At 43.0% G+C, this 23037-nt stretch overlaps 1 protein-coding gene across 1 annotated transcript in view; it reads left to right on the forward strand.

The window, feature by feature from the left end:
- The window catches only part of LOC124300690 (glutamate receptor ionotropic, NMDA 2B), a 1918249-nt gene that overhangs the window by 1500315 nt on the left and 394897 nt on the right, over positions 1-23037 (forward strand). Inside the window, exon 17 of the mRNA XM_046755014.1 lies at positions 20492-20608. Coding sequence (XP_046610970.1) covers positions 20492-20608 — 117 coding nt within the window. The remainder of the gene's footprint in view (positions 1-20491; positions 20609-23037) is intronic.

The following is a 23037-nucleotide window of genomic DNA, read 5'->3' on the forward strand; positions in this document are numbered from 1 at the left end:
CAAAAACCAGCTATGACTCGACGCGTTAACCGCAAGTCTAATTATCATTTATAATCACACTTTTCTTAATGTTAATCGTATGACGCTGATCGTAACGCATCCGAAATTAATTCGTATCCGCAATTACCCAAAGTTGACAAGTCGCTCCGCTAAACCAAGCGCTCATGTACGACGATACGCGACCTACACGAGTGGTGACACTTTTACATAAGCTGACTCAACGAGACCCCCGTGCAGCGGAATTTGGCTGCACTCAACTGGAAAGACAAAAGTGATTCTACTCTATACCGTACACAAACCAAATTTGCTCTACGCGTTATCGCGAGAACTCAGGCTACGGCCATCAAACAAGGAGATCGGCAAACAAATTTCGAGTACGCTACTAACTCAATGATTAACTGGCCAACCGTTGATCGGTGCGCTGATCTAAATCGTCCTCGAAATATGTTCGAAAGAATTAACAGCGCTTACCGCTTCGTAATCACAGCAAAAAGTACCCACGCTGGTTTCCGCCATCCTTCGCACAAAATCACTCTTTTTGTTCTAGCAAGTAAGGAAATGTTGCAAGCGTCTATCGCGAAATGTCGCCAGGACTCAAGTGAATAGCTTCGCTACGAGGAGCCGAAATTAGAACATGCTTCTAACATAGGCGCAATCGATCACAAAAAATTCTCCCGATCTAATTGGTTTTCATGTCACGATATTGTTGTAGCCCAACTTATCGCTATCGTTGACTTCCGCTGTCGCGAAACTCTGATTGGCTGTATGTTTCTTCGGTTTTCCATCGTTCGGCAGTGGCGTGGTGACGGCTTCGCGAGGTTACATGACGTCAGCGTGGCCAGGGGAGGCTACGGCTCGCCAGCCACTAACGGGAGTCTCGTCCGCCCTAGTGTTAGTTTCCCTCGCAGCAGAGCTCTGCGTTGGCACTCTCTCCTTAGCATCCTGTGAAGCCCTCCTCTCATCGCGATCCTCCGCGACTGTGGTCCTATGACGCTGTTGAATTTGCCGCTAATCCCGTGTATGGTGTTGCATTTTCTCGAAATAAAAAAAATAAACAAAAATCCTGAGAAGTCTTATCCGCCAAATTGTAGAATGTCCCATCTCAGAATCTCGGATGCGTGACCTTCGTCCTGGCGCTCTTTTACGGAATTATTAGCGATCGCAAAATCCCTAATTTTGGGTTCCACCTAGGGTTCGGGAAGCCGTTTGGAACGTGCATAAGCAAATGCCACGTCATAACTATCATTATACATTATACCATTTGTAACGTGGCATTTTTGATGCTTATCACAAGGGGCTCCTTGAACCCTGGGCGGAACCAAAATTTAGGGGTTTAAAAGATTGGATCGCGAAGTCTTTGTAAAAGAGCGCCAAAACTAGAGTCACGCATTCAAGACTACGAGAGGGGACACTTTAGCGAATACTGTAAGATATTTTGGTTTTTTTTTGTTTCTTTATTTTTCGAGCTACAACGGTATCAGGCAGGAAGTCGGCATCAAATTCGAAAAAACTGCGGAGTGGCGGACTAGCGACGATTACGATAGAAGAATTTCGAGGCTGCGGACGGGGCGCCAATGAAGATCCCCGCATCGCGGGAATCCAATGCGGACGCGATTCCCGCTGGCAGCTTGCGCGCCGGAGCCTTTCCCCCTTCACCCCGCCCACAATTGACCGGTGAGTTCGCGACGGACCGACTAGCGACAAGGGAGCGCCACGCTTACCACCAAGACGTCATGGAGCTGCTCGGAGGATGAAATTGCGTTTTAGCGTTAAGTTTTGCGCCGCGATGCTATTGAAGCTGCGCGTCCAGTTGCGCAATCGACGAAATCAATGACGAGTCGATTATTGGGTATTCTTGGGGGTATGATGTCACGTATGGGATAGCGTATCAAGATCCGTGTTGCGGCAGGTCGTAGGTTTTTGAAACCACTCTATTTCTGGCGGTCGTGCTAGATAGTCACGTTTTGGGAGTGTCACGAAGTAATGGAGCCGCCTAAAAATCGCAAGGGGGATGAAGAGTGGGTTGCGAGGATGCAGAAGATAAGCGCTGCTTATATCCCCGCGATTGAATTTCGAGAATAATTGCGAAAGGGGCTAGCCGAATCACGGACTGCCGTTTTGGATTTGCGTTGTAGAAGAATACTCGAAATTCTTTTGCCGATTCTTTTCCTTGACGACTGTATCCTGAGTGCACGTGATAGAGTAGAGTAACTTTTGAGTCGTTGAGAGAGATGAGTAGAATCGCAGGTTTTAGTTGAGTCTCCCTCTCTCTCTCCAAAAATTACCGCTCTCCTCTCCGCGGTACTGAGCTACCGAAAATATTCCTGAGGTATAGCGCATTATCGATTTCGTGGCGTGTTAATCACGCCAGGCGCCCAACAGCATTTCGCGATATTGTTTTTAGATCCAGCTTACATCGCGGGACGCCGAATTATTGTGTACCCGGTAAATTCTCGGTCATTTTCTTCGAGTGGCCGAGGTACGGGAAAAATCCACGTGACAAATTATACATGTGAAAATTCAACCCTTCACCTTACGTATATACCTACATACCTATGCAGATTCAACTTCTTATCCTACACTTATGCCTATATGGCTATAAAGATTTAACTTTTCATGCCACGTATATACCATTATACCTGTGAAGACTGAACCCTTCAACTTACGTATATGCCCTTAAAGCTATGAAGATTCAACCCTTTACCATACACATATATCTGTAAAGATTTAACCCTTTATCTTACGTATACACTATTATACTTTTACTGATTTAACCCTTCACCCTACATACAGTATACCGCAACACCTATAAAGACTTGACCCTTCACCTTTTGTCTTTAAACTTGGGCACAATGAATCTGAGACGGCTTATTTTTCGGACTGGACAGATAAGTTGGCAGCACAGGAAACCTACAGCGCCATAGTCGGCCAAGCGCAAAACAAACTCAATATCAATAAACATAACATAACTCATGACCGTCGAATCTAACCTTAGAATATCGCGGGGATAATGACTTGATGGATTGACATGTAAATCGGTTATAACATAATTGTAATTGATGTTAATTCGAAAAAAGTCGAAATTAATGAGTGAACAAAATTTACCTGGAGTCTAAAATATTATTGGATGTGAAAATAGTTGATTCGGGGTGAAAGAGTCTAACTAATTTAATGGAAAAAATGACCGCGTCACTCAATTAAACTCAAGTTATTTCCCCCTCGAAGAATACAAACAGGCGAAAGTTCATTTCCAGCAAAACGAACAAGTTTGCGTAGAGTGCTCAGAAAAATGTGTGATTGTCGAAGTTTGAAACAGAAATGAGGAATCAAGTCTGAAGAGATAAAAAAGAAATTGAAACCTGAAGTTTTAAGGTAAGATGATTTTATAACAATACAATTCAATTAGGTAATGCAAGTTACGCTATGTGTAAAAAATGATACGAAAGTTGTATGTTGAGAGACGATGAGCAGTCTGAGCATGTATTGTAAGCCTGGATTAAAGACATTTTGGAAGTTTGATAAATGTAAGAATAAAATCCAATCATCTGTACGTCGTCATTGTTATCTATTACCAGCTTGTGGTTACGTGCTCCAAAAGTCTGTTTAACAAATAAAAAGAAATCTCGAGCATCGAGAGTCAACAGTCATTACATTACCTTTTTTATCCTCAAAACCTTTCTGCGATGAGATTCAATCGCTTCTGAGTTGAAACATCTACCATCGTCGACAGGCTGTGACCAATGTGTCTGTCGTTTGCAGCTTCCCTGCGGAAGCAGTAGAAAATCCACAAAGATCATGTTTTTCACACATAGCGTAACTTACATTACCTAATTAAATTGTATTGTTATAAAATCATCTTACCGTAAAACTTGAGGTTTCAATTTCTTCTTTCATTTCTTAAGACTTGATTCCTCATTTCCGTTTCAAACTTCGACAATTACACATTTTTCTGAGCACCTAGGCAAACTTGTTCGTTTCGCTGGAAAATGAACTTTTGGCCGTTTGTATTCTTCGAGGGGGAAATGACTTGAGTTTAATTGAGTGACACGGTCATTTTTTCTATTAAATGAGTTAGACTCCTCCATCCCGAATCAACTATTTTTACATCCAATAATATTTTAGACTCCAGGTAAATTTTGTTCACTCATTAATTTCGACTTTTTTCGAATTAACATCAATTACAATTATGTTATAACCGATTTACATGTCAATCCATCAAGTCATTATCCCCGCGATATTCTAAGGTTAGATTCGACGGTCATGAGTTATGTTATGTTTATTGAGATTGAGTTTGTCTCGCGCTCGGCCGGATATGGCGCTGTAAGTTTTCTGTGCTGCTAACTTAACTGTCTAGTGTGAAACATTAGCCATCTCAGATTCATTTTCCCCAAGTGTACATCCGCCTAGGAATCAGGGATTAAATACGTAACCCTCTATACATACATATCCTTATACCTACAAAAATCTGACCTCTCACCGCCTTCCCTCCCGCCTTCCAACCAAACCCAAAAATGGGAGTTGGCGCGCTAAGCGCGCGGGCAGCAAGGTCTCTCTCCCTAGTCTATATATATATATTGCAACGCTAATTTCTTTTACCCTCGGATGAAAAGTTACCGTTGAAACTTTGACGCTATTTTCCAATTACTCTGAACAACTAAACTATAACAAAATCAAATACGTTGGGCGGCAGACGCTTTAGCGTTGAATTTCAAACAATATTACGAATCAATAAGAAAACTATAAAACAATACGAAAAATAACTAGAGAACTATGGCTGGCTAGGCTCAGGTACTTATATGAACTGGTAGAATGGCGGTATTCAAGGCAACTAATACAATTAAAGGATTGAAGAAATAAAGAAATGAAGAATATACTAAAGTCAGGGAAAATGAACGGGTCAATCAGTCATATATTGTCAAGTAGGTTACAAATTCAGCTCAGTTAAATTAAATGGCAACGATAGCGGTAGTTAATAAAACAGGCAATAATAGTTCACAGAAATTTCGATAGAACGAATCAAACGGTAACTTCAAAACGAGAGACGATAATTAGCAGCGAAAAATGAGCGTAGCCGAAGCGATATAATGCAAGAATTTACTTAAAACTACACGTCACTGGGCGACGCGATCTTACCCAAGTTGCAAATGACGCTACGCGAATTATTATTCTGTTTATGAAGCAAGAGTGAGAACCTTATCGCTAATTGATAGAAAAAAAAATGACGATAGCTCGGGATATAATAACGGAAGAATAAGACAAAGGCCATAGGACGATAAGTTATCTGCACTTATAAAGTGATCGAATAACCTTCTTTTCTAGTGTTTCTAGGGTAAAAACATTGAAATAAATCGGTTATTAAATAAAAAAATCAACTTTTTATTATTTTCAATATGGCGTACCTTTTCGATCAATTTGTGGATTTGAGCGGTTATTTTTCATCGAAAAAGTTATAAAAAAAAATTTGTTTCACAATTGTACGAAAACGTTATCATGGAGACAAAAAAATTTCGAGAAAAATCACCTGTTTCAAATGGTTATTACAAAGATTATAAGTTGTTCTTGTTCTTGATCGTAGCCTTTATATAGTTCTATGATGTGACCAAATTTTATCCGAATCGGTCGAGCCGCTTTTAAAAAAATAAAAATGTCTGATTTCTTATTTTTCTGGATTTATTCAAAAACCAAAGTAGATAAAGATTTGAAACTTGCAGGATCAACGTATCTTATTGGTATCAACGTAGCCTCAAATGATGATCCAGATATTCTTCAGGGGCCGATTCACTATGCTTATTGCCCTATGGCCTTTATGAATTTGTGCTGAGATTCATATTGCTGAGTTCGCTTGTTCAAAGCCTCATAAGCCTTGTATCCCGAAAGATTGATTACAATTATGAAGATGGACTTTGTTAGTTTGACTTTATCCACCTGACCATGCTCGATATCATGAGCACTCTGTGTTGTGTTGATCGCTTCACATACTTGAAGTTACGATGACCTATTTGCGGAGTTTGAAGGCACCCAAGGTTTCTGTAATTTTTCAAATATTTATCATATAAAATCTCTTGGCTGTGTCAGATACTGTTTTCCGAGCGGCACTTTCATCACCGAGTTGGATTCTATAAGCTTGCTCAACGACGGTCAGGCAATAAAATACATTCGCTACATGATATACGTATCTGATTACGTTATTATCAATATCATACCTGGGTGCTTATATTCTGTACACTTAACGTGTTTTTTTGAAAACAACGTCAATTAAGTTAAAGACTTCATCAAAACTAGAGTACGAGGCAGCTGTCAAATTCTCCACAATCTTTTCTAGTAATTATAATATCTTTATCGCCGCTCCCTGAATGTATTTACAATTCGGTATAAAAATTAGGTTAGACGTGACACAACTACTTTTTGAATTAAGTGTAACACAACCATTCTATCGAAGAAGAATTTGCAAATTATATTCTATTACGTGTGTCAGCACAGTCTTCATTTGCGTCGTTCATCTATGAACTAATAATTATGCGCGTTTTGATACTCTCTATTTTCGAGTCTCATCGCCATTGCATTGCATATTAATTGTAACGTGGCATTTCCGTTTATGTACGCCCGCTACAAAATGCTTCCTGAACCCTGGGCGAAACCCATGGTTAGAGGTCATGCATCCGAGCTTCGACGGGGACGCAGCACAGTGGTCCCAAACCCGGAAAAGCTGGCTGAAAATCGAAAAAAAATACTTTTTCTAGGGACTTTCAATGGTTGGAATAGTTGTAGTTGTACCCCTAGTATGTATTATGACCGTTAAGAAAGGGGGAGCATCCTTACCTGGCTTGGGAACGCATTCCGTTCGTGAGCGTTGGAGCAGCTGCATCGGTTACTCGTCGCGCGTCGAAAGTAAGACAAAGTTGAGACACGTATAGAATCGTGAAAAGTGAACGGATTTTGATTCTACAAAATGGATTCTTCTCCGGACAGTAAGTACAATTTGAATGTGTTGTTCAAAATTATTGTTAACAATGTATGAAATAGTATGTTATTAATAAAAGTAGTGGTATTTTTCTTAGTTGTGTTCTGAAATGTCGTGTTAGAAAAAGCAATAAGTCAAAACCCTCATCGAATTTTTCTCTGAAACTACTGGAAACTGTTGCTTAGACATTTCTTCAAAACATATCCAAAAATTAGCTGCATCTGGCTGCGACTTCGGTTTTGGGGATACTTTTTATGCAATGAAGTGAGCACTATGGTGGTCCTTGTTTAGGAGATGTTCTTTTTTCTTTTAAAAATGGTGCTTAATCGATTTCAAATAAATAAGTGAAAATTCATGCTAAATTTTAGTTCGATATTTTAATTGTATCCTGCCCCCCCCCTACTCCCTGCAGTGAAAGTTTTAAATGGGAAATACGTGTAATGGAAAATGCCGCTTGGAAAATTTGTAGGAAATTTTAATTTTTACCTATTTATTTGAAATCGATTAAGCACCATTTTCAAAAGAAAAAACAACATTTCCTCAACGAGGACCACCCTAGTGTGCACTTTCTGCAGTTTTTCATAATTCTCGCGTGTGTAATAGTGTTTGTAGAAAATTGATAGAGATAATTCTTCTATTAAAGTTATTTTTCCATTTTCTACAGAAAATTTGGATAATACGGAAGCGATTTCTTCCACGAAGAAGGAAATTTTTGTATTTTTGAAATCGGTATTAAACGAAAATATCAACGTTGTCACTAACATTGTTGGAAAGGAGGTGTCAAAAAAATTGAACCGCATCAAAAACATGGAAGAAATTTTTTGCAAACTTTGAGTAACGTCAGATCCAATAATATCCAGTTTGCGAAAACTTCCTGCGAAGAAACTAAGATCGTTATCTCCATACGCGGTTGAACTATTGATTCCACTTTCAGTTGCAAAATCAAGTCAGATTTTTTCAAATAACACGAGCGATATATCGGATGATGATGATAGTTCGCAGGACAGCGATTAATTGTAAGAAATGCTCAAATTATAACGATTAAAAATAAAAGAATGAAAGAAATATATTATAAATATTCATTGTCATTGTAATAATGATTAATTACTGTATTCCAATCCTCTCCTTCCCAAATCTTCGAATGTCAACTGTCATTACATTATCTATTTTATTTATTCACAATCATAATTTCTAAAATTCCCGAGTACAGACTTTCACCAGAATTAAAAAAGTTTTTGATGAAATTTTCCGCCATATTGGATCCGCCATTTTGTTTTTCTACATTTTGACTTCGTATTCGCAATCAGCGACCCTGAAAACCCCCGAGTACAGACTTTCACCCGAATTGAAAACGTTTTCGACTTTTGGCCAGCTTTTCGGGGTTTGGGACCACTGTGCGCAGTAGCGAATCACGATCGAGATATTGCAGGGTTTTGTTTTTTTTTTCTTTGTTTTTGGAGTACATCGGCCAACGGCTAGCCGCCAACTGCGACATCGAGGATATTTCGGCGAGGCGGAGTAGTGACAATCTCGCGGTAAGGATGTCGAGGCAGCGGAAGGGGAGCCAACGCAGATCCCTGCAGCGCGGGAATCCAAGGCGGACGCGATTCCTGCTGACGGCCGGCGCGCCCCAGCCTCCCCGCTCACCTCGCTTACACCGGATCAAGGCAGCCGCGAGAGACCATCCAGCGACAAGTGAGCACCACCCCGCCCAACCCCGGGACACCATAGAGCTGCGCGGAAGACGACATCGCGATCTCGCGTTAAGTTCTGCGCCGCTAAGCGACGACAGGTGCGCGCCAAGTTGCGAAATCCCCGAAATCAATAACAGATCGATGTTATGCATTGTAGGGGTCATGACGTCACGAAGGGAATAGCGTAGCGAGATCGGCGTTGCGGCCGATCGGCCATGCTAGGGCATTCCAGTTCTGGCGATTGACAGAGGCAGAAGACGATTTGCGAAAGTCGAGTTAGATTCGAGTTTCTTGTTTTTCTTTTTCCCAAAATTTGTGTGGTTGCGAGGATGACGGCCGTCAAGGATCACGAGGGAGTTGGTGCGTTCATGAGCTGAATGTGGAGCGGTAAGCGCTGTTAATATTCTCGCGAAAGAATTTCGAGAGTCATTAAATAACGGCTTGCCGAGGAACGGATAGTATCGAGGATTTGCGTTATCTAAAGTACTCGAAATTCTTTGGACGATACCTCTGCTTGGTGACCGTAGCCTGAGTTGCGCGTAATAAAGTAGAGCCAATTTGTTGTGATCGAGTAGGTCGAGTAGAGCCACGGGTGTGAGCCGAGGCATTATTGTCTTAAATTGAGTGTAACCAAATTCCGTTGCACGGGGTCACATCGAGTCCATTAAAATAAAGTATCACCTCTCGGCTAGGTTCGAATCGTCAAATGGGAAGCGTTTAAACTCGCGAACCGCGTTAAGACGTCGCGGAGAAAATTAAGCTCGGATGAGTGGTAATAAGTTGTAACTAAGTAGGCGTAAGAAAATATTGGTTAAGGTAATAATTGAGATTGCGACTAACGCGGCCCATGTGACCAGATGTAGTTTATTTTTTCCTGCCCTTGAGTATAGTAGTCAAGGTGGCGATTAGAGCAATACCATAGAGGACGATCGCGGTCAGAGCGTCAGGTCAAATTCTGTTCTTAGTTTTCAAGTTATTGTTATTATTAAGACAGCGACTAGCGCACGTAGGCTTAGAAGCCCTCTAGATTTATTTAAAAAACTGTTTTGGAGCTTACTCCTCATGAAACGATTTGAGTTATAAGGCCCGGTGCGGAAATTTTATGAGGAGTGAAATCAAGTGTAACAATCGGAAGCTTGAGGCGTTACGTAGAAAAAGATAAACATATATATCTGTAGGATTGAACGTGCAAAAGAATAAGATGGAATACATTACACAGCGTATCTTATACTCGGGGCCTCCTCTTGGTGCGATGCTCCGTAGTTTCACTGTATGGTTTACTACCTCTGGCCTAAGAGTTCAATGTGTGCGTATGTTTGTACGCGTGTTTGTGTGCCTGCGTATTACAAAGTTCTGCCGCAACTTGTATACTGCTGCCGAATACAGGGTATGCATGCTGTATAATAAATACATATGGTAGCATTTATTATTATTATTGTTGTCGTCGTCGTCATCGTTGTTGTTGTTGTTGTTGTTTTTTTTTTTTTCCTAGAAGTTGCGGAATCCAAGTGACGGATTCACGCCAGTCATACGGGCTACCGCGGATGTGGGACTCCAGAGTGGCCTACCCACTAAACCGCCACCTCCTGTGCAACGCCCCCAGCCAGGAACTATGGTGATATTACTTCTGGTTGGGGCTCTGTCTGTGTCAGTCTTGTCAGTCCGTCCGTCCGTCCAGTGCAGGCTGTCCGTCAGTTACGTTACGTTAGGCAGCCGTCCGCGTTCTTCCGTCGCAGCGTCGTAAGATTGTCTCGGTGTAGGTGCCAACTTGCTGCCACCTTTTTGTACTATGGAGCATCACCCCGACAATGTTGTCGGAAGTGATGCCTCCCACGACCGTCTCCAGTCTCTGTCTCAGTTCTGTCCAGCGGTCACATTCGAAGAACGTGTGTTCCGCATCGTCCGGTCCGTGTCCGCAGAACGTACAGTTGGGCGTCCGTACTCGGTTCAAATTGTGTACGTACCGTTTAAAAGAACCGTGACCCGTCAGAAGCTGGAAGACGTGACTATTCACATCCCCAAACCCCTCTGAATCCACGGTCTCAGGTCCTTAATAAGTCGTCTCGTCCAGTTTCCTGTCGTTTTTTCCGTCCACCGTTCTTGCCACGTCTGTATCGTCGCGTCTCTTTCCGTCGTTGCCGCATCCCGTCGGGTCACGTCCGTGTCTCTTCCGTAGACGCTCTTGCGCTCGAACGCAAGAAGGTCTATGGAAATCACGGCTGCCATCACCAGAACGGCTTATACTGAGACCGTCCGATAGGAACAAGCGATCCTTAACGCGCTTCATCTTCGTACCGTCGTCATCGCGTTAAAGTATTTCTTAGTCTTCAGGGAGTCTGCCCAGATCTCTGCACCGTAGAGGAGGATCGAGTTCACCGTCGATATCAAAAGTCTCCGTCTCCCCGGTCTCGGTCCGTTTGTGTTTGTCATCAGGCAGCTTAGGGATGCTATCCTTTCAGCCACCTTCTGAGCCGTTCGTTGTATGTGAGGCCAGGAGGTCATCTTCGTATCCAGGATCACCTCCAGATACTTGGCTTCCCCTCTGGTCTCGATCCCGTCCGTCCCGACCGTCATAAGTAGTGTGGTCGGTATTCGTCTTCTGGTGAGAACCACCAGTTCTGTCTATTCCGTCGCGAGTTGCAGCCATGGTCAGTCATCCACTGTCCAGCTCGTCTCATTGTCGGATTCAATGCGTATTGTGCCAGATCTGGAGTGCGCTCGACTATCACCGCCGCCACTTCGTCAGCGTAAGCGACTAGGCGAACGCCGAGCGGGAGCTGCAGTCTGAGCAGGCAGTCATAGATCCCGTTCCAGAAGTCAGGTCCCAGTATGGAAACTTGAGCGACCCCCGCGGTGATCTGTCGCGTCACTTGACCTTCGGTCGTTTCGTACGTGAGTCGTCTGTTTCAAAGGTGGTCTTCAACAACCCGGAGCAGGTAAGGCGGGACCCCGTAGTCGCCTCTTAGCGATTCTAGGATATCCACCCACCTGGCCGAGTTGAACGCGTTCTTAACGTCCAGTGTCACCAGCAGCGCAACGGGTCGTGCAGCGTGGCAATGGGTGTCTGTCGACCGGAAGGAGTCAACCACCTCTTGGATCGCTCCAATCGTTGATCGACCCCTCGGGAAGCCCAACTGCTGATCCGAGAGGCCTCCGCCGTCCTGTATCGCGTCCGTGGGTCGTGGTCGCAGAAGCTGTTCGTACAGTTTCCCCGTCGTGTTCAGTAAGCTCAACGGCCAGTAGGCCGACTGCGTGCTGGGGTCACCCTTACTCTTTGGGATAAGGACCAACTTCGCCACCTTCCACCGGTCGCTGAATGTCCCTGTCATACGGCACGTGTTGTAGAGGTCGAGAAGTATCTCCGGCCTCAGGCTCGCTATCAGCCGAAAAACCTCCACCGGTACCCCGTCCGGTCCTGGCGCCTTAGCCCTCTTCATAGCTTTGGTCGCTCCGACGAGCTCCTCGGCGGTGAAGACGGGGGGCGCCGCCGTCTCGTCGTCGTTCGTCGCGTCTGTACGCGTCGGGTGCGTCGAAAACAGTCCGTTGACGATCCGTCGTGCGGTTTCAACATCCTTAAGTTCTGGCGGGATCCGGGCTCACAGCCTACCGGTCACAATCTTGTAACCGGCACCCCAGGGATCGCGGTTCACCTCCTGGCAGAGCTTCTTCCAGCATTGCGTCTTGCTGTCTCTAATGGCGTACGTCAGTGGTTTCCGTTCGGTCTTGTACTCGGCCTGAAGGGTTTCCCTCTCAGGTCTCCCGCCAGTCCTCGTAACCCGTCGTTGTATTGCCAGGCAACTCTTCCACAGCTCGGCTATCTCGTTCGTCCACCAGTATTGTGGTGGTCTGTTGCGTCCGTACTATCATTTTCGCATTGTGCTATCGCACAGCCGCGTCGTCAGTTTGGCCGTCTCGTCTGCCAGTCTTTTCGCCCTTTGCTGGCCAGTCAGCTCTAGGGGGACGTCGGTAATCGGGGCCGGTGCTGCCGCCAGTTCCGCCGAAAACTTCGGTACGTCGAGTTTGTCTACGATCCACCGCGAAGGGTGCTGGATCCTCGCCCGTGCCGTCCTTGTCTCTTTTGCCACTTTGGGAGCGATGTACTGATGATCGCTGGCCGTGTAACCCTCGAACACCTGCCGCCGCCCTACCCGTGGAAGAATTCTGTCCGTCGTCATCGTTACGTCCGGGATGGAGTCTCCGAATCCCGGCCGTCTGTACGTTGGTACGTCTCCTGTATTTGCCACTACTAGATCTAGCCTTGCGGCCATCTCCAGCAGCAGCCGTCCACGTCTGTTCGTTTCCGTCATGCCCCACTCGACCACTCTCGGGTTGAGGTCCCCCACGACCACGAGGTCCCCGGGTAGGTCCCTGAGTCCGTCCTCGAGGAGCGCAACGTTCGCCAGGAACTCCGCCGTGGCACAGTTTGGGGTCAGGTAGACGCTGACGTAAGTGACAGCGCCCACCCTAGCCCAGACGTAGTAGTCCCCGACGCCACGAGCGGTTATCCGGGCTCGGGCAGCGCCCGTCACCTAGATAGCTGATGTCTTGGTCTCGCTCGTGATCCAATCCTGCGATTGTCGCATCCTGTACGGCTTGCACAGGATCAGAATGTCGGCGTCGTGTTCGTCTGCTATCTGTGGTAGTAGCATGTCTGCTGTCCTACTGCGGTTCAGGTTACCTCGAACTATCCTGTCCGTCTTCCGGCCCGCCTCCCGCACTTCTCCAGCGCACGACGGTACACCGCGCACCTCCCGAAGCCCGCGAGATGCGACGCATCGCCGTGGCCCGCCTCGGCGCACAGTAGGCAGGCCGGTCCGTTCTTACAGTCCGTGGCGTAGTGTCCCGTCTCGCCACATTTCCTGCAGCACTTCGTCCGGTCTGTGCTTGTGCATTTTGCCTTCGTGTGCCCGTATTCCAGGCACTTGTGGCATTTTGTCACCGTCAGTCGTGGTCGGACGCGGCACCCCACCCATCCAATCCCGACTTGTCCCCGGCCGAGCAGCGCTCTGACTTCCTGCGACTCTAGGTCGCATACGGCCATAAACTGCTCGGCCCGATTCCGACCGAAGATGTGGACCCCAAAGTCCGCGTCTCATCCCGTTCCTCGTCGCAGTACCTGTATCACGTCGTTTCTGGTCGTGACACAGTCAAGGTCCACGATCTCCAGCTGTACTCTGGAGGTCCCGGCGCTGACGCAGCCTGCGTCTCCGACTGCGTCCTGCAGGACGCGTCGGAGGTCGTCTTGTCCGTTGGCGTCTGTCTTTATCTTCGTCGTCGCTTCAACGTGACTTTTCGCAGGGTCGACCGTGGTCCGTATCCTCCTGACGATATCGGAGTACGTTGTGTCGTTGTCGGGTGCGACGAGCACAGCCGTTCCCCAATGTTTGGGAGCCGCTCTGCGCCCCACAGCCCCGGCCGTCGTGTCTGTTGTCGCGTCCGTCCACGTCTTCCGTTCCTTTTTTTTTTCCTCGTCGTCACGGTCTGCCAGTCAGCGGCCGGTTCCGCAACCATTGCCCTCTTTTGAGAGGATTCCGGAGTAGTTCCAGTCACCTCCCGTTTTCGTTTAGTCCCCGGAGTGTTTTGTGTCAGTTGTTCCGTCTCTACGTTCGTTTCCGTCGTCTCGTTGTCCGTCTTGTGTTCGGTCGCGGCTTTTTTGGCGCGCCTGTTCAGCGCAACGTCGGCAGCCTCGAGGGTAGTCTTTATGCCCTGTTTTATAGACATATTCATGTTTATTTTGGATGGCCGCTGCCTCGGCCATCCTTGTCACTGTCCTGTGAATCAGTAACAATACGTCCGTTAGGTCCATATCGTCCGTGATTCGTGTCTCCGTGCCGATCGTGGACACAGCGGAAGCGCAACTCGCTCCACTGTTCGTGCTTGACACGCTGTCCGTCCTATCTCGTCGTAGTTGTCCCAGTGTTGTCCTGTCCGCTGTTCCAGTTTTCGTGTCCGCTGTCTTCGTTGCAGTCTTCGTCGCCAGGTCTTTGCACAATTTGCGGCCCTTAGAATCCATGCCGCTGCCATGGGCCGCCGGGGCTTTCACCCGGTCGGAACCCAGGGTGGATTTTCCCTGTGCTGGGGCTACCACCTGAGGTATATCGTTGTTACCCTTGTGCATCTCCATAAAAGTTTCTGAATGCTAAGAGCCTTTCGGGGGCGCGACTTCCCGTACCGTGCCGGAACGTAGCACGGCCCCTGAGGTCACCTCGGGGGCCTTTCATCGGGCCTGTGCCGACTTCCGTCCCCTCCGACTTACCAGAAAACCCCGGGATCGTCACTTCCCGATCGAACCGGGTTTTCACGCCAAATCCGCCTCCTGAGGCCGCCTCGGGGGCCATCAATTGGTCCTGTGTTAACTTTAGTCCCCTTCCACTTACTCGATGTACGCAGCGTCGTCGCGTCTCGAGCGAGGGATTTAACCCCCCCGCCACTTGCAGTCATCATCATCGTCGTCATCGTCGTTTAACATACTTTAATAACTGTAATACGCTTTTATTGAAGTGATAGAAATAATCCGAATAATTACATATATATGTTTGTTTCTCATATCATTTTGGAAGATGCGTTCATTTACCCTCTTTTTCCATTCGATAAAATCATAATTATCCTTCGTAAGGAGTATACTCCAGTCGTGCGTCGGAGCTGACACACACCCTTTTTTATTTCTATATTTAAAAACTTTGTAACACTGGCTCTGATATTTTTTCCATCCGTTCATTCGCATCATGTGTCACGGAACTGAAGGTTTGTTCACAGAATGAGTTGTTCAATGAGAGCCTAGTTTTCCGTATAATCCAACCCTTGTCCTTCGATTTTTGCCAATATCAGCTAACTTCTATAGGTGTCGGATCTAGGCTTCTTCAGTGAAATTCCATGAAAGAGGCAACAGCACACTTGCATCCACCTGTCAGACAAGACACTGAATTCATGGTGCTTTACACATGTTTTATGCCAAAACGTATTACTTTGAACATACCGTCTACTGCCACACACTTGGGACATTCTACAATTTTTTTTAATTCATTACCTACGTCGACTCTCGATGTCCAACGTACGAATTGCTTCGAACTTTGTTCTCTAGACTGATTTTTGTTCTACGGTATATGCTGAGCTAAGCGACGCACATGGATGTACCTCGTCGATGCTTCACTTTCTTTTGCAGACCTAATTACATAAACAGTATGTTACGTCCGGCACATTGCTTCGGCGTACTTTTTTCAAAATCTATATGACCCTCAACATGTGGAGGTAATTCCCACAATTAGCTTTCAATACCGTAACGGTTACGGCCGTAAACAACATTAAAATATCGTATTGCCTGAACCGGCGAGTTCCACCCCTCCTGGAAAACGTCACGTAGAGACCAACAATGATCCCGAGTACAAGGTTCAACTTTCTTCTATTTAACTGGTACAAAGAACGGAGATAAGGGACTGCTGAATTAGCATCGGTAGCGCTCAGTTTGGAAATATCCCTCTTTTTAAGTTAAAACTATAACCAATAATTAGGATAAACCACTACCTTTGGAAACACCAAATTGAAATAGATTACTTATTAGAATGTATGAATGAATGTGTAAACATTGTATGTAAATATCTCTTGTTCATATTTTTAATGTGTCACCGACGAGATTGAGAATCGTCGGAACACCGTCGAAGAGCATGAAGTAACGCTGACCATGTGGATTTGGGCGCCAGGAGGTCGCCCTCGCACCTCATTGGCTAATTACCGTTGTAACTTATTACAACTGCAGCTCCTTGGACCCTCGGGCCCAAGAAGCCCCGTCTTTCGTCTGTCAAATCGCGAGGTGCGTGGACGTCAACCCGTATTAGACCTTCTTGAGCAATAGTAGCGTTCGGAAAATCTCATTTGTGACCGGCCCTAAGTCTCGCGCTAATTCGTCAAATTAGAGCATTCAGTTATTCTGTTAGCTGCAAAAGACTCACTATCTTCTACGTTTCCACCTTTTCTGTGCTTTACTAAATCTCATCATTTCGAGAATAGATATTTTTATGCCATTCCATTTTCCGTAATTAAATTGAGTTCGGCCCTGATTCAACCGAATCAGGTAATTTTAAGTGCTAATAATAATAACTACATTAGCGTTTGTAATAAATAATGTTTAGAATCATCTTTAACATATATCAGAATCAGCAAATTGACACTTTCAACCATAGTTTCGATAGTAAGGTATTATTCTAAATCCACAAAGACTAAGTGACCGACGTTCAACATCGTTCGATTCATCAACTCTTCCGAACTTGAGGTGAGGCCCTGGTCCAGAATTCTACTGACGCAGACCGACACGATCCGCCGGCTCTCAATCTCGTCAACCGATTTACCTAAAGATAAGTCAATCCGAGTTTTAATCTTCGAAATTGAACGAATTCTTGTTTCACCTTTATAATCAGGATTTACTTCAGTAATATTCATTTAAAAGCAAGTCTAGAATTGGTGGCTAGCTTCACTACCCCCAATTAAATCATACTTACTGTTTCCAAGATTTAACCAACAAGCATTAACAACAGGATATATAATTGATTTAAGATAATCTAAAAAGAGAGATAAAATATCGAATAATCACGACCAGTTAGTTATAACCATCGTTCAGAGTAGATGTTCCTGGTACCAAATAATAATATCCTTTAAAATAGAATAACAGATAATTTGCCAAAACCCGCAAACGGTCAAATTTAGTCATTCTGCAGCCTCTCTGCATTTGAATATAAATCCGTCCGTCGGCGTGGATCGTTATATAAACTCAAACGCTTTATAAATTGTTACTTTCGGCTTTTATGTCATTATCACCATTCATTGTTATCAGACATTTTAACCACCAAATCATACAGAATATACTTCATCTTTTACCAGTTAAATCATATTAAACCATTCATTTTGAACGACCTTTTTCCCATTTTCATTATTATAAAATTGCCTCAACAATTTAAACAAACCTCACAGACCTGTACAGGACTATAGCAACACGATCCTACAAATCACCGGCTTATCGAAAGGTAGGTATTTCTTAGTTTTAATATTTATTCATTGTCGTTACGTGGGAGCTTGATTATTTAATTAATCATTAACTACCACCGCTCAGTACACTCTCACCCCCACGTAACAAGTATATCTGTTAGGTTATATATGTGGAAAATGTGGATGCTCGTTGATATATAAATAAATAAATAATTTCTGTTCTCTCTCCTCGGTATAAGGAAGGACATAGAAAACACAATAAATGAAGTAGATTGCGATTTATGTTCATTTTGAGGTTGTAATGCACTTTCGAAAACTACGTGAAGGACGTTTTTGGAATTTGAATGAATTTTTACCAACATGATATACTAAAATATATGAATGATAAAGCATTACTTAACTGTTTGCTGTCGCTTTGTACGTTTTGGCTACGGCAAAATTTTTTTTTCGTTTTTTTTTATCGAAAAACATTGCCGTCATACCCACATCAATTTTTGAGACATTGTTGATGGTGTAGCAGCCGAGGTTGCCTTTCGAAAACCAATGTCGATAATTATACAAAACACTACTTATACAAAGAAATTTTCCGACGTGTTGTGAATATGTTTATTACTACATGCGCCTGGACTACACACTACATATCATAATCACTTTCTGGCCTTTAATCATGTTCCATGATATAATGCTGTCGCTTTTGTAAAATCACAAATTATATTCAAGCGACAAGCGTGATATTATGATTGTGATCTTTGTTTAATAACAATGCGCTCATTTTTATTATACTTCCATGTAAACACGTGTGAAGTGTGAATCCATTTGGTACGTTCGGCCGATTCGGCCATATAGAGATGACGTCGCACAAGTAGCCCCACTTTACTCGTGATAACGATTATTGTCATCGCATTTAGCACTGATTCTATATCTATATACACCAAAAAGTGTTTGGACTAAAGACGACGAAAATTCTTAATCGAACTGACGATTTCTACAATGTTAGAAATATTAGAATTGATATATTTCGTCTTTATGTGCATCGATCGTATTGATGTCGGGCCTAATTAAAGGCTCTGAAAACATCGGCCCACAAAAAAAAAGTGGTCTGTATATTTGAACAGACCCACCTACTTTCATGTACTCTGACGCGCTGAATCTGAATCCGAGGTCCGTTTGGTCCGTACACCCTCAAAATGTTGAGAAAAGTAAAAAAAACCGTAAAAAATGGAAAAAACTGCAGTTCTGCTGATAAAAAAAATTTCTAAATATAAATCATATAAGTTTTACATGTGATTCGATCCGCTGAATATAAATCTGAAGTTTGTTTTGCTTGTAGGCCCTTAAAAATATAAATAAATTGTAAAAACTCCCTAAACATTTCTATGAATTGTATGTACAGTAATAAAAATAATGGATTAAACATGATTACATTTATTCTTCACGTATTGTGATGCACTGGTCCAAATAAAAAATCTGTTAATCTGAATCAGTCAAAAATTTACCAAAAATCGTTCAAACCTAATGTGTGCACCCGGGTACCCGGATGCCTACCTCGTCACATTTTTACGTGTAATTTTTTGAATTTTTTTTTTCGATCTAAGCCTCCGGATCTAGCAAGTTCAACTCTTCACGAAGAGATTCCTACAGCCATATTTGGAAAAAAATAATTCTTTGCAATGAAAAAATGAACTTAAATTACGGTTAGTGCCAGGGGACACCCAGGGTACCCGGGTACCCAGTAGTGAAAACTTTGATATATTCATCTGTAAATCAATGTTAATGTTAATAAATGTTCCCTTCTGAGCAAATGTGTCACTGCTGGGCCTTTGTCAACTTGGAAAGGGGGGGACGCTATCTAACTACAACTTCCACAAACATTTGGAACATCTACTGCTCGATAAAGTCAATAAATGGCTGTGGAGCGCTCGAAATCTCCTCCACTGATCTCTCTTTGAGGAAACTATACGCTAGTTTTAAACGTATGTATAGCTTAATCACTTTTTGATCATGTTTACATAATAAAGTAAATCAATTTATAATGATTCTGTTCCCATCTGAACTCAAACAGTAATTAAACTAAATTAAACGGGTACCCCGTGTGCGCATCAACGTAGAAGAAGTTGGGTGCGCACATCTAGCCGAACAATAAAGTTGAATCATCTTGCGCACGCACAGACGCGTGAGGGTCATTGAGCCTGCTAACTTTCATAATTTCGCCTCGGTACAGTACTGTACTGTATCGTACTGTACTGTATCGTACTGTACTACTCAAAGAAGTTGCTTTGTTTGAAAGATATTACATGAATGTTTATCACCAGTTAATTTTTTGTGTATCAATACGAATGATTTTATTTTGATCGCTGTCACAAGCGGTATAGGCGAAACTTTTCAAACTTGAAATATTTATAAACCTTGACTACGTAAAATTCTACCAATGAAACTCACTTCGTTTAATTTACTATGGAACCTCGATTATCCGGTGTGATTCATGTTGGATCCAGATTAACCGGGCCTGCTACGAAATATTCGTCAATTGATTATCTGCATATGTAGTTTACAGTGTTATAATGACGGTCTCATGGTTCTAAATGATTCTTTTTAATTCACATGTCACTGTTATGGATACATGTTACAATAATTATTAACGGTTTTTCGAATCCAAGAAACTATGGAGTTTTGTTCGGAACATCCATGGAATTTATTTCTCCGAGACGCTCACTGTCTTGTTCTCCCCGGCTAATCGAGGTTATACTGTATTTGAAGCTCATCTTAATTCACAAAACATTCAGCGTGGTGTCTTTTGTGAGTAGAAGTCGATTAAATGAAGCGCCATAGTGGATAACAGATTGCTATCGGGTTCTTTAAGGAGCAAACCGACAAAGCTCAGCTGGTGGAGAGGATGCCTTCCGACAGCGGACTATTCTACACACGACTCACTATTTGCAATGGCAGCCGCCCGTTCGCTACCGCCGTACTTCAATCCGTAAGTTGCTACCTTGAAAAGTCTATGACAGAGATATTCAGGGAAGAGATCATTGCTTTACACAAAATGAGATTGTAACACAGAAAATAAATTAAAAAAGGCGTTGAATTGGAATTGGTTTCTCAAGATGTATGCATAACCTTGAAATTTGAAAAAAAATCTATACTTAGTTTATTTCATTATCTTGTTGCCTGCGGTCTTATCTTTCATTTGAAATAAAGATTTGAAGAAAATTCCAAACATTGACCAAATTGTGACAATTTTAGTAGAGCAGGTCAGAACATCCCGGGGCGTTCTGCCTTCCACGCTTCACGGTGTATTTTGCCTCCTCTGTATCTTACCTTAGAGCAATACCCATTTGTCTGAGCAAGTATTTTGAACAAATGAATTTTTCGAATATAATTTTGTTCTCCTAGGTATTCTCGGAGGTAGATTTTTGCAGCTGCTTACCTCAATAAAGTGAAGCCGATGTTTGTCGGCATTATTTAGGTGTTTGCAGTCAGTGCTACAGTACAGATCGATATGCAGGTCATAAAAACGTGTTGTTTTTTTTTTTGTCAATTCAGAGTCGATCAACAAAATTTAGGTTTCGATATGAAATTTATTTTTTTATTGAGAATTGAAAATTAATATATGAGACCTCAAGAAGATAAAAAAAAAAATCATTTTGGAAACGAAAAGTCAATATTTGAAGTTGTAATTTTGAATTTTGTAAATGTCTTGATAAATACGCAATATATAAAAAAATCACAAGACACTTTCTCCACGGTAAATTGAATTTCTTAAAAAAAGATCTTGTCAGACTTTTTGTAATATATGTTATATTTTGAGCGATTTTTAGGAAAAAGTGAAACAAAAAAACCAAAATTCAATCGCACCAGTTCTTACGTATAATATACGTGGCTCATATTTTGAGAGGTTATTTTTTAGGTCCCAAACAGGCATTTTATCGGGTAGCGTTAAGAAGAATACAACATTTTTTGTTGTTTTTTTTTAAACGCTCCTATAAAGACGCTACGAAATGGCTCAAGCCAACGTATTCCTGCCGCAAGAGTTCAAAGGATTTTCTTGGATATCCTGGCCACGATGAAAAAAATTAGGTGACGTTGACCGAATCTTTGAACATCGGCGAGAATAATGAAAACACAAGATCTCGGATAAGAAAATAGATGCGTCATTCGGCTATCGCATCGTGAACTTACTTTTCCGCTATCATTGAGATTATAAAATGTTAGCTGAGCAACTGAAATGAAAAGTTAACAAAAGTGAATATTGCTGGGCTAGGTTTTCAAATACTGTTTTTGATGACAAGTGTAAGCCCACAATAGTCGTGGTAAACCTCAAAATCGTCGAAGCTCAGCAAGCTTACTGTTTGAACCGTCAAATAACTTGTGTTTTTCGATTACTCGGAATTGGTTTGAGTGAAATTTGGAATTTTTTCTCACTAATGGAACTGCCGAATCTTGTTTTTAAACACTTCGATGACGGCATCCTGGAAAACAATAACCAAGCCACGAAAGCTGTTTGCAAATTTTCAATGGAAAATGCAGTAACAGAAGAAAAAAAAAATAAATAAAGAACACGGTAGTTTAGTAGGTCTCACCATCTCTGGCAACAGAACTTGGCAAAAACGTGGTTTTTATTCGCTCTATGGTGTAGCGTCCCTCAGTAGGCATAATACTTCTCAAGTATTAGATTTCGTGGCAAGATGTTCGCAAGGAAATTGCAAGGAACCAAGGAAAAGACAGAATCGACAACGACTCATGAAGACGATTGTCAAGCAAATCATAAAATATATGCTGAGAAGATGGCGGTGGACGAAATAAGAGATACGTTAGTAAGGTTAAAATGATTCCATGGTATGAAATGCACTAGCTATATTGCGAAGAGGGACAGCAAAACCTTTAAAAGTCTAGCCGATTCACAGCCGTATGAACATACAGTGATAACGAAGAAGGATTCTATTGGGCAGGTTCAAAAACGGATGGGTACACGATTGCGTAACGTAATCAACAAAATAAAGGCATCGATGAAAGACAGAAGGTGACTTGACACTATATCGACGAACTTACTGTCTATTATTCACTTGCGATTAGACTGTGTTCACATCCAGTTGTAAAAATAGAAGAAACTACTTGTTCAACATGTTTTCATCAAATTTCTATCGATGAGGAATTACATCATCATTATTACCCTATATATTATCTTATTACATTACACAGTACAGAGTCCAGGTGCTCGCGGTAGGGGGCAAGTATGGATGGCTTACTAAATCGGTACAAGCAGAAAGACCCTCCATTACACGTATTTATGAGGATCTCTCTCGAGATCACACGCATTGCAGCGCTGTGTAGGCGGTTTCGCACAAAATAAAAACGAACGTCTGAACTCGACTATTCGGAGCATTGCGCTATAAACTGTAACGCCAG

The sequence above is a fragment of the Neodiprion virginianus genome, chromosome 3 (genome assembly GCF_021901495.1).
Source record: "Neodiprion virginianus isolate iyNeoVirg1 chromosome 3, iyNeoVirg1.1, whole genome shotgun sequence".
NCBI lineage: Eukaryota > Metazoa > Arthropoda > Insecta > Hymenoptera > Diprionidae > Neodiprion > Neodiprion virginianus.